The sequence below is a fragment of the Phaenicophaeus curvirostris genome, chromosome 4, assembly GCF_032191515.1.
Source record: "Phaenicophaeus curvirostris isolate KB17595 chromosome 4, BPBGC_Pcur_1.0, whole genome shotgun sequence".
Lineage (NCBI taxonomy): Eukaryota > Metazoa > Chordata > Aves > Cuculiformes > Cuculidae > Phaenicophaeus > Phaenicophaeus curvirostris.
The window spans coordinates 48,446,456-48,467,312 of record NC_091395.1 but is presented as its reverse complement, the minus strand read 5'-3'; the positions used below and the strand labels follow the sequence as shown (position 1 = coordinate 48,467,312).

At 36.4% G+C, this 20,857-nt stretch overlaps 1 protein-coding gene across 2 annotated transcripts in view; it reads right to left on the bottom strand.

Annotated features, from left to right (window-relative positions):
* DLC1 (DLC1 Rho GTPase activating protein) overlaps positions 1 to 20,857 on the bottom strand; it is a 219,971-nt gene that overhangs the window by 147,585 nt on the left and 51,529 nt on the right. For both annotated transcript variants that reach the window (XM_069856003.1, XM_069856004.1), the window contains exons 3-4: positions 19,790 to 19,939; positions 17,425 to 17,565 (exon numbers count right to left, since the gene is read on the bottom strand). In XM_069856003.1, coding sequence (XP_069712104.1) covers positions 17,425 to 17,565; positions 19,790 to 19,939 — 291 coding nt within the window. The remainder of the gene's footprint in view (positions 1 to 17,424; positions 17,566 to 19,789; positions 19,940 to 20,857) is intronic.

Here is a 20,857-nt window from a genome sequence, read left to right as displayed (position 1 = left end):
TGATTTTTCAAAATATTTTAAAATGTTTTATGTACTGGTTGGACTACACTCAAATGCCTCGTCATGTTTCTTAAGATCTGTAGTTGCCATAAAGCTGCCTTTTGTTGAAACTTGTGGTCTGTCAAATATATGATAGAGCCCATAATAATATGCATTAAAGATATTATTGTACCATGAATGGCATCATTGTTAAATTAGTTAATATTCCTTAGTAGCTACTTTTCTGCACAAATCATGGATCACAAGACTGAGGCATGCTTTTATCAGTGCATGCTTATATGTTGTATTTGTTGCAAGATTAGGGTCTGAAATGCCATTTATTTCCTTACAGCAGCCTTTCACACTACTACTTTACAGCAGTCTAGCATACTCACTGCAATACTGGCATTAAAGGTGGTACTAATAGTCAAACAGATTTAACAGGAAAAGGGCATTTCTTGGCAATATTATCACTGTGACTTAACAAAAAACTATTTAAAACTTAAACTGTAAGTACGTGCTTACACTAACATCAGTTAATGCCAAAACACAGCACTGAAAGTTTAAAAGGTATGTTAACTGGAAGGGATCTTCTGCCTGTCCTGTGGTTAACTCCACCTACACCATTTGCAAGAGATTAAGGAAGTTTAGAATTAGAAAACACATGCATTACACAACGGTGGTAGTCCAAAACAGTATACTGACAGGCAGACACCCCCAAAATGCTGCCTTGGAATTTGTGTGTCCCATCTTTCACTCTGCCTGGTAGCCTGGACAACAGCAGTGGGAGATTTGATCGGACTCACGTTCTGTAGGGCCCTGCAGCAGAACCACTGATGACCCCAAGTGATTAGGGGTCAACAAACTCCAGCCTGAAGCAACTGTTCTATGAACTTTGGCACATTCTGAGTTGGCTCCTGCTGGTTTGTTGCCTTTGGCCCTTATCTTGCAGTTTAGCAAGGATTGTGAAATTCTGAATAAAGTTACAAGACAGATCGAGTCTGTCTCAGTGACTTGAGGTCTCCTTCTTCAAATGTTCTCAGTCTTCAAAATTCCTTTGGCAAATAATCTCATCTGTCAGCTAAAGATTTTCCAATAGGTGTGTCAAAGGAGTCACAAAAGCAAAAAAAAAGGAAAAGAGAAGATACATCTATAAATATCATGTGAGGCAGGGAAATATTATCAGAGATTCTCTATAGTACTGCTTTGTTTGGAAAAACTACCTGCATTCTACATGTACACAAACTTCAGGCCATAACTGAGAAAACTCTGCTTTGAATCTAGTAGTGTTAGTCATTTTCAAATGGATGAAGGGAAAAACTACTTCAGAAAAATGTCAATATCTTTGGAACATGAAAAGAAAAAGAGGAAATAAAGATGAGCTGCCTACTTTCAAAAGTATTTATAAATCTAAATTAATTGACTCTGAAATGTGCAAGTTGCCTACAAAAGAGAACTTTTAATATGAAGTCAACTAGACTCCTGAAAATTTTGCTGTGAATCTTGAGTACAAGGCAAAAATTTAACACGTTGGTCAGTGAAATGGACAGTGGGATCGAGTGTACCCTCAGGAAGATGACAAGTCCATGACACTAAGCTGTGTGGTACAGTTGACATGCTAGAGGGAAGGGTTGCCATCCAGAGGGACTTTGATAGTCTGTAGAGGTGAACCTCATGAAGTTCCACAAAGCCAAGTGCAGTGTGATGCACCTGGGTTGGGGCAATGTGAAGCAAAATACAGAATGAAGAATCAAGAGCAGCCCTGCTGAGAACGACTTAGAGATACTGGTGAATGACAAGCTGGACGGGAACTGACAATGTGCACTTACAGCCCAGAAAGTCAACCGTATCCTGGTCTGCATTGAAAGAAGTGGGGTTAGCAGGTTGAGGGAGGTGACTCTCCCTCTTTACTCCACTCTCCTGTGACCCCACCTGGAGTAGGTAAGGTAAAAATTTTTTGCTTCTCTTAAGAAAAGAGAGGTCTCAAACCACCCTGAAATCCCTAAGCATGTCAAAAAATCCCTCAGTATTTGCAACAGCAAAACTGGATCTTTTTTGAACTGGTTTTTTTTTTATTGGCAAAACAGCAAAAGAAGAATTGGGAAAATTTTATGTCACTCTGTAGCAAAGCTCCACAATGAGCCAACATACCTCAGTTTTAGTCATTTGTAAGCTAGATATAAAACTAGCTGCACTGCTTTTTGCAACATTTTTGCTATCTGCCTTATGTTTCTCATCCCACTAGTTCTCCAATGAGATACTAAATTGCTGAATATTTTGTTCATTCAACATATCAACCATGCGAGTTTCTTGTGAAAGTAAACATACTACTGTTCAGCCGAAAGGTCTATACTTAGCTCCACTTTTTCTACATACACATGACAATTGCAGAAATTGATTTTTCAAGGCGATGTATCCTGGACAGTCATTTGAGGAGCTTTGAAGCTCATCACATTTTAAAGAAATAGTATATTTAACCCCACATTTATCTAATCTTGCATTTACTCGTCAATACCTGTGAGCTGTGTTGAACACTCTTAAGGCTATACTACTGCAATATAAAATATACTAGACTGAGAGTTACAGCTTTGTAAATAGTGCTAGCATTCTGGAGGGTCATGGGTTATTGAAAGATGAATTCTGCCTCTACTCCTCTCCTTACTCTGAAATGAAACCCTACTTTGTTTTCACATCGCAGTTTTCAGTCACAATGGCCTACAATTCCTCAATGGCTAGCTGTCATGTGGGTTTTTCTTCACCTAACAAACTACTATGGAAGAATAAACCTCCCAGTCTAATGCAAACCAGTTACAGACAATGTTGTCTTCTCAGAGTGGTAGCCCAAAACTTCAGAATGACTTTGTAAGACTGGTGGATCTCCCCGCTTTCCATCTCGAGCAGTATCCTGTTTGTTTTTCTGTATTCTGCATGGCAGTACATTAACTATTAATCTCTATGTAATTCATGCAGCATTATTTAATATGAAATAACCCCATTTCATTATTTATTGGATTGTAGAATACTGGGAATACCCCCAGCACTATTTTACTTGTTGAATTTTATTTTTCTTTTCAAATAGAGACAGTACAGAAATACCATAAAGAAATACCATGGTTTGGTAAGGGGAGATAAATAGGACAAAACTTCAGAGCACCAGCTATATTTTAGGGAAAAAAACAGACAAACTGAAAGCTTTGCTAATCTTTATGTTAGAACACAGAAAGTTTCAAAGTATGGCAGTTAATCTTAAGAAAATTAGAAGTGGCAACAGGCTGTTTCTATTTATAGAAAGCTCAATGAACTAGAAGTCCATACCATTCAATAAACAATTTACAACACCTTCATTGTATAGTGGAGTGCAGAAAATGAAACACTGTTTCATTTCTATATTTCCAGATGCATGCCATTTCCAGCCCCAAATTTAATACTGTGTAACTGCCTGAAGGGAAGAGATCAGAATGTGTGGCATGTCTCACTGAGAGAAATTTTCTGCATTAAAAAAACCCAAACCAAGCTCTTTCAACACAGTTAAACAGTTAAACAGAGAGCTAATCATTTCCCTTAGTCCTACGCTAGCTTTGAAGATGCCCCCCCCCAGTATAAAAACAACCCAACTCCAAAAAGCAAACCAAACTCAAAAAACACAAACAAACAAACAAACAAACAACCCCCCCAAAGAATAGGGAAGATAAAAGAGAAACAAATCACAAAGTGAGACATATCAGAGAGTGAGAGACAGGGAGAAACAGTGCAAGAGCAGGAGAATTCCTTATGAGAGAGGCGCATGTAAAGGATAAGAAGAAAATGTTTTCCATGATGTCACTCACAGCATGTCTGTGTCTGGAAAAGTGCTTGAAAAGGCAGACATGGATTTCTTCCATTCCAATAATGCAAACTATTTATGCCACATTTTCAAACCATGTTCCAGGAGTAAAGAATATCTCATACAAGGCATGAAAGAAGATAATCTACGTATTTCTTCGCTGCTAACAAGCTGATTTGATCAAACTGTTAATTTAGGTCTCGTAATTCCCACTTTAAAAGTTAGTGCACAGTTTTTTCCAGTTTCCTCGTACTTTGCAATCACTTACCCCCCCCCATTTTTTTCTTTTTTCATCTTTCACTCCTTTCAAGAAGCTGTTGCAAGGTTTTTTAACCTTCATCATATGCACGCTTCTACTTTCCTGTGCTCTCCATCTGCTGGAAGAGAGATTAAACTGTTGTCACTACTTTTCTAACTCAAATTCCATCTTTGTCCCCTCATTTTGTTTTCTTTTACTTATCCTGGACTCAAGCCTGAAATTCTTTCTTAGGTAAAAGATAAGAAATTCTCATCAAAAGGAATATTTACACATCACATTGTTTCTTTCCTCTTTAATATGTTTTTTTTTCTTGAGGTGTTGCATACTCCCTCTTCAGCTAAATGAACATTATTTTAGATATGGCAACCCCCTTAAAAACTGCTTAGCTGATAGCACAATTAAACCACAGCTGCAAGTAGAGACATGAATTGATAGAGGTTGAATTCAGTGCTAACAAGACTGAGAGCATAAGCAATAATTATCAGTGATATACTTATTCCCAAAAGATAGTGGTCTTCAGCCCATGGCATGGAAAACACCTGATATCTATGTTTGGTTTAAAAGCCAATATTTCTTCTACCTTGCTCAAGTCCCAGGTAGACATGTTATCCAGCTGTATATAAGAGGAGAAGGAATTCAAATGCTTACAGGCATAGGCAAAGCTGTGGCTGCACAACCATGCCAGTGATCTTGCTGGGACTGATCTGGTGAAAGACAGCCACGGACTGTGGGGAAGACAAAATGTAGTTTGGAGCAGGGCGGGTACAATTTGGTGTTAGCTGTCCTGACTGTAATGCAAGAAGAAAATCCAGAATAAAAATCAAGAAGATGGAAAAGTCTAATAAAGTAGAAGAAAAAGAGGATTAAAAAAATAATGATAAAAGGAGAAAGATGAAAAAATAGGAAAAAAAGAAGAAACAGAAAAAAGACCACTTTAAAGATTCAGGAGCACATCTAAATTCAAGTAAAGCATAATTTTAAAATTAGTCTGCTCCTTCCTGGTTCTATATACACAATTCTGCCAAAAGGCATTCACATTTCTTATAATCTCAGTGTAGACCAAAGTCCTATCAAACATCAAATTTTTGGATGTGAATAGTAGGAGATTAGTTGAAAACAGTTTTACAGTACGTAACAATACTTTACAATAAATAGGACAATTGCAGACTTGTCTGTACAATTTTAATATCAGTTTAAATGGCCACCAATAGTTATAATCACTTTGGAGGTTAGCACAGTGAATGCTCAAAGCAGTAGCTTTCTCGGTAGTTTTCAAGCATCTCAGATGTGATTTCTATACCTGCAGCCATAGTGCATCTCACCTACCCTGCAGGACAACAATTTCATAGGACAGGTGAGTGGCCTGAATTTGATCATTGTATGAATATTATACAAAGGAGGAGAAACCCTTAAACCAGCATTACCTTACAAATGAAGTCCTGAGATTATAGAATCATAGAATGGTTTGAGTCAATGGGACCTTAAAGATCATGTAGTTCCAACTCCTGTGTCATGGGCAGGGATACCTTCCACTAGATTAGGTTGCTCAAAGCCTCATCCAGCCTGGCCTTGAACATCTGCAAAGATGAGGCATCCATGACTTCTCTGGACAACTTGTTCCACTGCATCCCCACCCTCACAGTAAAAAATTTCTACCTAATATCTAATCTAAATCTCCTCTCATCTTAAACTATTCCCCCTCATCCTATCACTGCACTCCCTGAGAAAAAGCCCCTCCCCACCTTTTCTGTAGGCACCGCCTTTTCCGTAGACTGCCACTGGAAGGCTACTGCAAGGCCTTCGTGGAGCCTTCTCTTCTCTAGGCTGAACAACCCCAACTTTCTCAGCCTGTCCTCATATGGGACAATTTTCTTCATTTTCAAACTCCCCTGAGCTCTCTCTTCTCTTGATTTGCTGAAGGATAAGGGAAGGGTCTTGTGGCTCTCAGTCACAAAACAATCTTCAGTCTGTGCTATTTAGTTTGACTGCTTCTCTCCCAGTGATCTAATTCCTAGCAAGATGTAATAGCAACAATGGATTTCTTCATGGAGCTGTGCAAAACCAAAACTGAAGTTGCCCTTGGCAAATTACAAGTTAACCAACAATTCAGCATCTAATAACAGTTTATTCTAGCTGAAAGTCTTGTGCAACACTGTTGGACTGAATAGAATTGCAGCCTTTTGTCACCTATCGGTCTACTAGCAAAAAGTTCAAGTTTTTTCACAGCTTTAAAGCCCCTTAGCCCTAGTTCACAGAAAATCGGCAGCCTAGCTTTCTGCATCAAGTCCCCCTTTCCACTCATTCATATTGCCCAGAAAGGGCATGAACTGATCTTTTCTGGAACCCTCTTTCCATTGTTATGAAGCTTTTGAGATATCTTGTTATTACTGAACAGAATGGAAACAGTCACAAATCTGTGAATATTTCTGTTTCCATTGTGTTTATTATAGGCTTTTACACAGAATATATTCTGCTCATTTCAACAGAGTAAGAAGATTTTCAACAGTATTTTAAGGACTTACATCATTAAAAATCCTTATGCTAGTCTTCTGCATGTGGTGAAATTTATCTCCCACCATATCTCCCAATTATTTATTTTCAAAGACACAGAAGTCTAAAAATGGTGAGATGTAGAGATGTAATAACTGATGTAATGCATCTCAGTACCATTTTAACAGATTTCAAATTCCTTCATTTCAACAGAGTTTCCCAGTAATGTTTGGCATTTATTACTTGCTCTGAAATACTCTATGAGGCATTAAACAGAGAAAGCATGTGTCACTATGACAAGTTGCACTGAGGTAAAGCTCAATAAAAAAGAAAGAGAAATATCTTCGATGTAAGATAAAGAGCCCAAATAAGGGCTTCCAAATCTGGCTGTCTATGGTTCATAACATGTCTATGGTTGTATTGGATTAATCTAGACTGTTTTTCTCTCCCTGAGACCTGTAGTAGATTAGAGGATGTGTACGAAAACATTGCAATCACGATGGCATTTATAGTGCATGCACATACTGCAAAAAATAGACCCAAAAGAAGAGTTCAGCACACTGCAGCTGCAACTCCTTCAATAGGATTTCATCATGACTGACATTAAGTCTGTAATGATAACATATTATATCTAGTCTAAGTAACATAACAGATATATCTAGTCTAAATAATATAATAGCTATATCTAGTCTACATAGCAATTTAGACTAGATCTTGCAACTGGAAAGCTGCCTAGTAGAAAGGGACATGGGTGTGTTGGTTGAGCTGGATGAATATGAGCAAGCAGTGTGCCCAGGTGGCCAAGAAGACCCACGGCATCCTGGCTTGTGTCAGAAATGGTGTGACCCACCAGAGTAGGGAAGAAATTGTTCCCTGTACTCAGCACTGGTGAGGTTGTATCTTGAATACTGTGTTCAGTTATGGGTCCCTCAGTACAAGAAGGACATTGAGCTGCTGGAGTGTGTCCAGGAGGAGGGCACTGAACCTGGTTAAGAGTCTAGAACACAAGTCTTACCAGGAGTGGCTAAGAGAACTGGGGCTGTTCTGCCTGAAGAAAAGGAGTCTGAGTGGAGACCTTTCTGTGCTCTACAACTATGAGAAAGGAGGTTGCAGCGATATGGATATTGGACACTTCTCTCAAGTAACAAGCAATAAGACGCGATGAAATGGCATCCAGTTGCTCCAGAGGATGTTTAGAGTGGGTATTAGGAAAAAATTATTCATTGAAATGGTTATCAAGCATTGTAACAGGCTTCTCAGGGAAGTGGTTGAGTGACCACCCCTGGAGATATTTGAAAGATTTGTAGATCTGTTGTGTAGGGATATGGTTTAATGGTGGATTTGGCAGTGTCAGGTTTACAGTTGGACTTGATGATCTTAGAGGTTTCCAACCTAAAGAATTCTATGGTTCTATATAAGGAAGAAATTTTTTACAATGAGTAGTGAAACGCTGGAACAGGTTGCCCAGAGAGTCAGTGCATGTCCCATCCCTGGAAACATTCAAGGTCAGGTTGGACAGGGCTCTGAGCAACCTGATCTAGTTGAAGATATCCCTGCTCATTTCAGGTTCCCTTCCAGCAAAAACTGTTCTATGACTCTATAATAACAGGCATCTGCTGTTTTGATGTGTTATAAATTTCTTCTCAAAAAATGAACAGGCACTTTTTGAGACCAATTTACTTTTATCTTCTAAAATATCAATAAATTCCACAGATATAACCTTTAAAAAAATTGTCTTTTGTCTTTAAGTAATGAGTGATTACTCCCTATGTACCTCACCTACACCAATCATCATGTCCTCCTGTGATCTCTTTTGCAAATGTTGGCTCATAACAAAACTAATGCAACCCAGTTAATATATATATACACACACCTCTGCATTACAGCAATATAAACAATAACAACAACAAATCAGTTAATAAAATGACTTAGTGACCTTTGTTTTTCTTCAGGGAAAATAAATTATTTATGCTGTTTACTTTAAGAGAGAGTTTACACATTTTTCATCTATTTTCCACTCGGACTTTTAATTGACAGCAACTTAAAAATTTGATCCATCTTTGCTCATGCATGCAACAACAACAGTTCTGAGTTGGATTATGGGATTCTATTTCTTTGACACAAAGGTGCTCTACATGGATTACATGCTGATAGAGAAAATTTTCAAAGTTTTTTTTTAAAGAAAACACTTAATGACATAAATGTCATAAGCTTTTCTTGGCAGGTGTTGAAAGAGTTAAAATTTCATACTGACAAACAGCTAAACATATTTAAGAAACCTAAAGAAAAATACGGGAAACTTGGTAAGAATTCAATTCAGTCCATATGGAAGAGCACAGAAGGGAGACTTGCACTAAACTTATCAGGCAATAAAACTGGAGAACAAATGGAACCATTTCAAATAGTGTCTGACATCCAGAATATATTACCATAGAAAGCAAAGCCCTGCAAAATCTCAGAAATTCAGAATCAACCAGCTTCATATCAGAATTAAGTTAAAAGGTACATTGATACCCATCAAACCTACCATTTCTGAATGGTTAGTGAAACTGAGTCTTCTCTTACTGATTTAATGAGAGAAATATTTACTTATGAAGAACAACATTTTTAGAAAAGCTTTAAATTTTTTTTTTTTTTTAAAGCATAAGCACACTGAAGTTTACACAAGGTGCTTGCTTCCTTCACAGGCTTATATCTAATAAAGCAGGTTGAATCCCTGTCCTCAACATTGCTAGTCAGCTAAATTGACCTACACTTGATAAAATAGAATATTCAAGACAGTGTCAACACGAGCTCATCTAAAATTTTCTATTTGCTATATTTTGAAAGTTCTTTAGTCTCTTTGTCTCCAGCTAAGGGAATTTCAGCTCTTCTGAAGAAGACTTCCCATTTCTGTATTAATTATTCACACTGACAATGTCCATCCATTGTTTCCATCATCATAATACCTAATCTAACCCTTTAATTTAATGGTTACAAATAGCATTTAGAAGAAATAATTAATTTATTTCCAATGTTCACCTGGAAGGTGCTAGCAAATGAGACAGTATGTGCATAACCAGAAATCACTGGCAGTAAGAGTGACATCATTAGAGACCTCTATTTGATCGTAAAGGGTGTAAATAATTAAACATGTTATTTACCCAGGGATAATGGATAAACTAACTTTTTATCCTCAGTGATAATAACTAGCAAATTGTAGTTTGCATACCTTTCCCCGTCACAAAATAAACACAAGGAAAAACAACACACTGGTCAATAGGTGATTTATAAATATATACTTGCATTTCTTTTTTTCAGTAAAAACATGTGGATATTAAAGTCACAATGTGTCATTTCTAAATATTGACTGAAAAATAGACTCACAACTAGTTAAAACTCATTTATTTATGTATAACAATCCTTTTGTCATGCATTATATAAAACAGTCATTTTCCCCAAACCTGAGTCAGTAAATCTACCACATGAATCATCTTTAATACCAGTTCTCAAATAGCAAGGACTGAAATAAGTTATTCAGAATAGGAGTCTATAAGTTTTTGCACTACTTAAGCCATGTTATTAATTTAACTTTGTATCTAAAGGTACATTCTTCATTAAAAAAGCAGCGGCACATCTGCTGAAAAAGTAATATTCGTATAACATAATTCTTCCTGAAACTTTTTACTAATGTCTACCTAGAATGAACATCAGCTCTTCCTTAAGAAATCATGGAATGCATTGCAGTAAGTCACACACAGTAACATAAGTTGGTGGGGTGATATTGTTTTGGATACCATAGTAATCTGTTTTGAAAACGTACTGAAATTCAAAAGAAACATTCTGAGTAATTCATGTGTTATTATTGTATGGTTTCCAAGAACATGTCTATAAACTAAATAAAAAATATCTTTCCCTCCCCCATTTCATAATAATTTAGAATATCAGCCTGAACTCTTGTACTTCACATTCAAGCTCTTATGATATTCAGGTATCCCAGACTTCTTTGTCACTGAAATTCAGCCTATCAACATTTTTATGCAGAAGCTTGACACATTTTTTTAGACCAGGGTACTTGGCAGGGCTGAAGTTACAATATTATCTTACTGATAGATTGTGCCAGAAAAATAATTGATGTGTAGAACTTACTGTTAATTTTTGTAAGATGGGACACTAGCAATGCTTCTAGGAATCACACTTTTGTTTGGAACTGGAGGGCATATGACTCAGTTATATCATGAACCTGGATGCAAACTCAGGCTGCCCTGTGTTCTACATAACCATTACTTAGTAATAAATGGAGAATGAGTCAGCTCTTTGAATACATACTAGACATGAGGGAAACTTCCTGATGCTTGAGAAAGGTCATTTGTGGTTTTTTCTGCACATATATTTTTAAGATACCAGGCATATGGGATTGGGAAAAAGTATTTTGGGTCCTAGTAGTAATTAATTCTGATCATTAAACCTTTTAGTTCTAACACAAGATCCTTATTCTACAAAAAACCATATCCACGTATCCATGCATTTGACAATTCTGATATGTACAATCTTATTGATTTAAACAGACTTACTCCTGTAAAAAATGCATTTAAATGATCACATAACAAAGTTTAAAGAAACAAACTAAAATCAGGCTGAAATTTTAAATTTTATAATATCATATCATAGAATCATAGAATCATAGAATTACCAGGTTGGAAGAGACCCACCGGATCATCGAGTCCAACCATTCCTATCAAACACTAAACCATGCCCCCTAGCACCTTGTCCACCCGTGCCTTAAACACCTCCAGGCAAGGTGACTCAACCACCTCCCTAGGTAGCTTGTTCCAGTGCCCAGTGACCCTTTCTGTGAAAATTTTTTTCCTAATGTCCAGCCTAAATCTCCCGTGGCAGAGCTTGAGGCCATTCCCTCTTGTCCTGTCCCCTGTCACTTGGGAGAAGAGGCCATCACCCTCCTCTCTACAACGTCCTTTCAGGTAGTTGTAGAGAGCAATGAGGTCTCCCCTCAGCCTCCTCTTCTCCAGGCTAAACAACCCCAGTTCTCTCAGCCATTCCTCATAAGGCCTGTTCTCCAGCCCCTTCACCAGCTTCGTTGCTGATGTTCATAAGTTTTGTTAGAAAATCTGGAAAGCTCTCTTTCTCTGCATCTGCTCATGATCATTTAACAATAACATAAATGATTTTGTGCTCTTAAGCCATAAGTATTTAATGCAAGCTACGCAGATGGATATTGGTCCTGAGAGCAATACAGTAAAATTTCTTCAGTTACAGATTTCAGTTTCCATATGTCAAACATAGATATGGCAGTATTAACAAATGCGATACTGCTGTACAAGAACCTAACAGGCTTGATTTCATGTACCAGTAAATCTGACTTGCAGTGAAGAAACAGTAGTGTAAAGCATGGGTCATCACTCCTTTCTGAGGGTTTTGGAACCATCTTGCCCAGACCCAAATGCAAAAGGATGTCAGAAAGCCCGGACTGTAGTTTTCAGATTCCTACCACCAGTAAGTGACCAGAAATGAGAATTCTCTCAGCATTTTTAGCTCATGCAGAAAAGATGCAAGATGTGTTCACAGGTCTGAACTGTTCTTGAAGAATTTTAACCTCCTAGCCAGTTACAGGCAGACGTAATCATAACACATGAGACTGTAACCCATGGTACCTTTAAATACCTTGCTCACAGTTTTCTAATGAACTTCTTGTATATTTGCAGCTTCAGATATGATTATCAGCTTAATGTGAATTTTACTCACAGAGAAGTTGTTGTTTTCTACTTTCAGACACAAGAGTCTTGAATAAAATGAGGAAAATGAAAACCACTATAGATTTTGCAAAACAAAGAAAGACTCTCTGCCAGAGAGGCTGTGCAATGTTCAGTTTTTTTCCTCCTAGATGGGTTCACTTGAAGCATCAAGCAACATCTCAAGAGGAACTAGAGACTTAATGCGCTTGAACCCATGTGCCCCCTATGGTGGTAATCATGCAGATGTGATATGTTGGGTTAGCAATTCTGCAGCTAGCTGAAAATGGGGTATGATTTTTATGAATACCAACACTTAATGTACAAATAAATTATTGCATGTGTGAATATAAAATGCAGAATTCCTAATTTGAAACTTACAGTTCAAGGGGTTAATCTAAAAATCTTCCAAACATCTTAAATCCATTAAGAGCTGATTTTTTTCCCTCCACTATTGTAAAATCTATTCTATTTAGGACTAAGTGGAAATTGTTTAACATTTCTAAAAGTATCCCCATCTGCTATAATTTCCATTAAAACTTCTTTCCCACAGAAAAATGTCAACCTTTAGTCTATCATATCTTACAAATATTTGGAATTCATCTCTACAAGATGAGTAGTATTTTTAGGTCTGTATTTAGATTATGAAATGTTTTAATTGGCACAACTGCCTGATGGGGTGTAAGTGCCTGAAGTCACCTGCCTAGTTCCCTTCATTTAGGAGAGTGGACAGCAGATGGTAGCACACAATGAAAAAAATGTACTTAACATTAGAAATAGCACAATTAATACTGTTACTGCTGAAGAAGTCACAGACTTTTGCTTTCATTTATAAAAACCAGTTACTGTACATAACCAGATATATGGTGTTGAAGACAGTGTGTGCAACTCTACAAAAAGTAGGAAAACATGAGAAAAAAAATGTATATAAGCATAGCTGCTACAAATGGGTTGTAAGAAGAAACAGAAATGTAGATGTACAACTTAACGTCTTGAAGACTCCTAAGTCTTCATGCTTAGCATTTTACTTGCTGGGGGTTTAGTTCAGAGTCCCAATATTGTGTTGGGATCAAAGCATGAAAACATAAACTGGACAGCCTAATATATGTATTTTCCTGGGTCATACTGCAGCTATATAAAATGTCAAACCATATATTGCACTGTGAATTTTTATATACTTTGGTCTTACCCTGTTTTTGAAAAATGTAGGTATAAAAGGCGATACTAACAACATTGTAAGATCCTGAAGTCTTTTTTCATCTTCTATTCATAAAAATTCTTAAGTTTTAAATAAGCATTATTTTCAACAAATGTTGCGCAGTAAGATGCTTAATGCTTCCCAGAATGATTTCCGGTTTTGCCTGGATGAGTAAACTAAGAATTCAAGGAACATCATAATATCAACATAAGTTAGAAAATTGATATGAATATTTTAATAAATAAGTAAATATAAAGAAGCTATATTTCAGTAAGACCAAAAACTTTCAAGTGGCACAACCCTCTGTGAAAAATCCATTTGCACAAATTCATTGAAATATTCTGTGTGTGTTTGCACACCTCATAGTTAATTCATTTTACAATAAAACATCATACAATGGGAAGCACAAACATTTCAAACAGCTGCCCTGATAATTCTCCATGAATACTTAATTCTGAAATCAAGGTTTCCTTGCACTTACCATAAATTTTAGCTTCATTTCATAAGTTAAAAAACAGCGTAGTAAAGCAGTATGAAACTTGAACGTCATTTCTTAATCTACAAATCTATCGATTATTCTTCATAGAATGATCTGGCTTTTTCTAAGTAGCTGCCATTTTAAAATATGATATTAATCAAAATCATGTGTGAAAGGCTTAATTTTAATACAAACAAATGAACAGATTGCAAAACTGTAATCTAAATAATACAACCTTTTGTCCAATCCAGTAACAAGATTTGTGAAAGTGGACTCCTGAGCTCATGCAGAGCTTCACTGAAATTGGTAGCTGCACCTGAATCCTTTTCTAGTGCATAACTAGACTGGATAATTTTGTACTTGCAGGCATAACTGGTACCTAAAATCTCTTCTTGAAATTGAATACATTTTAAATGAACCATTACAGCTAATCTGAAAAACAATCTTTTCCTAGATACCAGCTATTCTGGTGATAATAGATTTCTGATCACCTCTGCACAGTGCGATTAAGGCTGGACTGCCAAGAAAAGCAGTGGAAAATAATCATGGCTGTTTTTTTTCACCTGAATAGAAAATAGGCTTTGCAGAGCAGATGTTCAAGGACAAAAATTTGGCCACAATTTTTAAGTCTTAATTGCTATTGGCAACTTTAGCCAATTTTTTTATATTTGGGAAAAAAAGGACAATGATAATTGATTCAAGCTTTCCTTAAGCAGTTAACTTTTAACTGGGCACTTAAGCAGCCTATTGCAACTTATCTTTTCTTAGTAAAATACATTTTAAACTCTGTAGCTACATATTGTTCTTATAGTAATCAAGCTAAATTTAAAATAAATAAATTCTGGTCTTTTTGTTGAACTATTTTATAAGTATCCAGATGTGTTGTGTTAGTTTGTAGAAGGCAATGAAATATAGGATATTTACTTTCCTTGCTCTCTAAATCCAGACCAGACACTCCCATTTTCCAGTGTTTCTCATGACCATGGAGGCAAAAGGCTGTTGATTTCATATCTTTTTAAGCTGATTTCAATTCTCATGTGATTAATTCTTGCCAAGAGTATGTATTTGGAGCGTTAATATTCAAAAATAATTGTCTAGTTTAGAGACTGTTAAATAAAACCCCAAAACATAGAGGTGTGCTAATTGTAGAAGCATGAACATAAATATAAGTAACATTAAGATGCCAAAAACATTTCTTACTATCTAATCCTAAATAATGTGGGAAATAGATCTGTTCCATCACATGGATCCTTATTTCACAAGAACAGTCAATTTACATACCTTGTCAAACATACATTTTAAGTCACTCTGTTGATCACATTATGCTGTTTTACCCTCATCATGAAATACAATGGTGGCAGATTCCTAAATTTAGGATGATGATTGCTCAACGGTGCACTTCTCACAAGCCCAAAATACCACATACAGCTGCATATCAAAGGCTTTCATGCTGCAACCTGCAGAATCACAGAAAAGCCTTTCTATAGAAATACCTTTCCATAATGCTCTTGGGACAATTACGTTCTTCCTTGTCATGCCTGTATTCAGTAAGGATTACTCTGTGTGCATATGCACACAAGTGTGCTTATATATATGTTTACTATATGCACACATTTACACTGAAAAGAATGGATTTGATTATCCATAAGTGAATTTATGAAATTTTAAGATCTTGTTCTTCCCAGTTTGCAGGAGATCTACACTTGAACAAAAATGATCCACTATTTTGTACTTATCAAATTTACTATGATAAAAATGAAAATATTTTCTTTGTCTGAACATACTAAAAAGAGACCATCCCCAAATTGTACTGCAGAGTTTGGTAAATTGCAGCATGCAACCTCTAGGAAAGAGTTGAGTTTGGAGGAAATTTATCTTCACTTATCACGAAAGTTTACAAAAGGTGACTCTAGATTGTAGCTTTACAACCAACATATCAGCAGAGATTTTTTTAATATTTACATTTACCCCACAAAATAAAAAAAAGAAAGGATCTCTCCAAAATCATATACATTAAAAACTGTACAATAAAGCAATATTGGCACTTATGTTCAGTATGATATATTTATCAAAGCAAAAGTAAAATAAATACTTATTAAAAGTGACTTGATGAAAAATATCTAAATCCAAAGGATATGACCCTTACTTCTGCAAAGCCAGGTGTTAAGAGTTTTCCAAATACCAATACAGAAACCTAAATTAAAAAATGTTGTTTAATACCTTAGAGGGTCTGTGCACTTCTCAGGATCTGCTAGAATGGGGTAGCACCTTCCAGCATAACAAATGTACTTATTAGAGAATTTGTGTTGCACTGTATGCAATGACAGAGTGCAGGGTTCTCTATTTGCTATAGTTATGCATCAATGATAAATTGCAAGTGAATTTATTTTTATACGAGTGAACAACCCTAAATGTAAATGTTTATTAGAACTTTTCTTACTGCCTCAATCCAAAGCATTAGTTAATTTGCTATTATTGCATTGCAGTGACAGTTGTCCTATATTTTACTTTTTAAAAAGTTATTATGAAGATATATTTTTATGTCAACCATACTTTATATTTTAATATTTTACCCAGATTTTCTGGTGGCCCAGTCAGCAGCAGTGGTTAAATTCATTAACAGATGGAGCAAGAGTTGTGTTAAGACTTTTCAGCCTGGGTGAAGTTTAGAAGAGCCTAGAATTCTCTGCTTCCTGAGGAAGTGGAAACAGTAAGTACAAGAGGGAACAGAAAGTATGTCAGAAGTTTCTAGGACATCCAAGCTTTTTTGCACATGCTGATGGCTGGAGCATTGTGAAGAAGGATTTTTCAGTAGATGGACAATGGCAAAAGAAAGGACCATGCACCTGATGGGTGTATCTGCCTGTGAATGGATACAAGAGTCTCCTTGCCATATCTGAGCTCTCAGACCTGTGTGCACTGGCACTTGAAGGAAAGGGCCTGCCTGCTCAGAGGCTTCCCTCTAATCCTCAGTGTTTGAAACTGCTTGCCAAATTTGTCCTTAGAATGGCATTCTCCCGTCAGTAGGATAATACCTCTGCTCATAGTACACAACATTTCAGTCTCTCAAGAGGACTAGGATGACTGGATTTGGGCATCATAAATCAGGCTACATGATTCAGCAGTCTTTTTCTCTGGATTCATCTTCCATGAGATTCTAAAGGATACCACTTGAGGAGTTCTTACCTTCAATTTATTTTCTTGCATAAAACCTCAGCTTATTACAATGTAAATTATGTATATAACATGTAAATATCATCAACTGATAATGTTGTGTTTCTAAATGTGAAACTTCTAGGGTTGTTTACCACTTAAATAGCACCTTGAGACAACCTGCTTTATTAGTATTTTTTTTTCAGTGTCACACACATATAGTGTACAATCCATGTAGTGAATAATATAAAATATTCTAATTTCACTTCCAACCTGATATCATGAATGATAAGAAAAAGTAATCTTTGCACTCACCCCAGCCTTTGGTTTAGCTCCAGAGCTGGCTACTGAACAGGGAGATGCTAGGTCAGGAGCATGGATGTTGGGAGACAAGTTTGTTTGTGAGTGACTTACTGAAGCAACATCTACTCCACCTTCAGAACCAGATTCAACATCCTGTAAATAAAAATTTTGCAAATCTCTTTATAATATGAAATAAAAACCTTGTTATTTTAAATAATGGAAGTATTTAGATAAGCTTACTCAAATATACATGCTTAATTATCTGTATGAGTAATTTTCCTTATTCTGTCTTTTTTCAATGGGGTGGTTTGCACTAGCTGCTCTTCTGAAATTGTAAATCACCACTAACATCAAAGCTATAATTTCTCTAAATGTTAGGATGCAAAGTAAGAAAAATCAGATTGGGGTTGCAGAAGTCTGACATTTTCGCTGATGTTCAGTATTTCCTGTGTGCTCCCACCTTCTGTCTCCGGCAGTGTTGCAAGGTCAGCAAACATCTGTAGACCATTACACGACTGAAATGACATCACCACCCATCAGTTTATACATTTTGGAGGTACAGCTCCCTAGTTTTTTTAATCAGCCGACACTTATCAGCCAAATGCTTTTTCTGGTTAAAATGGCCTTATGTTTAATGACACTGATAACATTCCTTTTTAGATAGTAAAAAGAAGATATATAGTATGTTTGATTTTTGAGGAAGTAAAAATATAGTGTATGCTTGATTTACTGCATAGACTGAGGGCAGGGGATTATACCGCTTGCAGATAAATTGTGACACATATCTGGCAAAGTGATAGCTATGTGGAGAATCAGTAATATACTGTCAGGATTATTAGCTGAGGTGATGCCTACGTGCATAAAGGTACACAGAACACAGAAGAAAACCTGAACTATTAATCCCAGCCAACACATGCACAGACAAGGCCTCAGCTTCCTAATACCAAGTTCCTAGAATAGGTGAAATATGGGGCAGGTGTATCTCAGGTGTTCTTCTCCTGAACTGGAAATAAACGGGAACCCTTTGATTCATTAATTCCAGTTAAGTCTCTGGCCTGCCAAACTGAAGCTGCTAGTTAGACAGGTGCCTCTATGCCAAGTATGTAAGTGTGCTGTTTACTGAAGTGCTGGAAATCAGAAGCAAAGCTGCACTTTAGGCAGGACTATGAATTTCAGTCAGATTCCTAGAAATCTGTGCATTCTGTGCAATTCCTAGAAAATCGGTGCATATAAAAGGTATATGTATTATATTTTATACAAGCTGTCTGTCTGGAGGACTGCTTTGCACTGTGGAAACAGTTACCACCTCTGATTATCACACAGGCACACTCATACAGACTGCCTAGACTTCCTTTATTGCTGAACAGATGTGAGCATTGTATTTCAGCTTTCCTCTCCATCAGTGCTCAGGGAGATACTGTAAGAACTTTGATATCCAGGAGAAAAATAAATATTAAAAGTATGATTATGTTATGTCCTTTAAGAATAACATAGTATAAAATCTTAAGCTGAATAAACCCAATGAAATTTAAGAAAAGCTTTTCTCACCTATAGACCACTCGCCTATGTAGCAATAATGAACTCTGTCTTTAATAGGATCCATCCCCCCGCCCCATTATTTAAAAGAAAATACCACTAACAAAACCAAACAACACGCGTATTAGCCTAGAGATCTTGGGTCAGTATTTGTCAGCTGCAGCACATGTGGTTAAAATTAACAGGAAGCCTGCCTGAGAACACCTTGGATCAGTCATTTCATGTTCTTCAGTTACACGTGTAAATGTTTTTCAGGAGAAAAACCTACATCAATCATGTTTGTGACCTGGCTAGTCTCCCTTCAGGCTAGTCTCAGCAAGGGATTCTCACACTGAAATAAAAGACATTTAAATAATTAAAGTGCACAGTTCTGTCCAGAATCTTAATTTGAATGACAGAGGATTTCATGCATGTGCCTCGCCCAAAACTTTCATGGAACCTCCCACTAGCAGAAAATGAAGACCTGTAGCTTGTACTTTCAGTTCTAACTATTTAATGCCAAATGACTCATTTATAAATGCTTTCAGGCTGGTGTGATTCTGACTCTGTGCTGACTCTGCATTTACAGTAAGTGACAGAGCGCCAGATATTTTGTGATCTTGTTGCTCTCGCTTTCTTTCATCTGGGAGCTCTGAAGCTCTTATTTATGTAATGATGCCAAAAGGAAATAATAGATGCTAATACATACATAAATACACACATACACAAAAATAAAAATATAAGACAAATTCTTTACATAAAGAGCTTTGGCTGATAAATGTGAGGACTGAAAGAAAAAAATAGGTTTAGTGAAACAAGATTATATTTAGAGTAAAAAGAAAGATTAAGTAAACTGACTTACAGGTATATGCCTCCTTTTGTATGTTGGGGTGCTGGATGGGGAAGATCCTGCACTGAGAGCATTCTCAATATCCTGATCAAGCTGGTCCAATTTCATAATTAACAGCAACATTGAATCCAGTCGTGATCGATCCCGATCTCCTGTTATTTCCTAAGGAAAACAACATACAATTGCTAAATCTGAAACAGCATTACTTGGAAAGAATAAGTTCAAATTAAGAATACTCTGTTTCTTAATTTAGCATGAAAGTACATTGGATAATGAGCACAAAAATCTCCTTTTTTAGGAAAAATACTGTTTTGTTTGATCAATTAACTGAGCATTGAATAACTACCGGGAAAACATTTTATACTGATACTTAAATGCATCCATTATAGCAATTAATTTAAAAAAAACCCTACAGCTATTTAGTAGAATTGCATCTTTACCCTTTCCTTAATGCACGTACTATTTAAAGAGCCAATGATGCACGTACTATTTAAAGAACCAATGATTCTAAATACTCCCCCAAAGAGACACCCCAAGTTAGTTAATTTGATTGTACATATAAAAATGATGAAGGTTAATGTATAATTAAAAATGAGAGAGAAGGAAGTTCAAAGAAAGCATTTTCCAGTTGAGGATAATCACAACTCCTTTTCCTTGTGGAACTCTTTAACATAATTCTTTTTTGTCAATTCTTCTTGGCAGAGATTTCTGTCTTGGTTAGAAATTCTTGATATACATGAGTTACGTTAATACTATAGTAAACATAATATCGTAGATCCTCTGACAGGAAAGAGAGGGGTAAGGGGTACTCATATCACAAACTCAAATACCAACTTTATGTGGTCTATTTTCCTATACTTTCTTTGTAGCAAATAGAGACAGAGAAGATTCTCAAAAGTGTGACTCAAAGCAAGATCTTCATCAATTAGGTGGGCTAAATAATGCTGTCAAGGAGTCTCTCCCTCTCTTTCTCCTTTATTTAAAGTTAACACAAAATTTAGCCAACAAGCTTGCCTCAAAATTCAGGACTATGACAGCTTTCTCCCCACCACCCCAGCCTCTCCACCTCCCCAGTTCCTC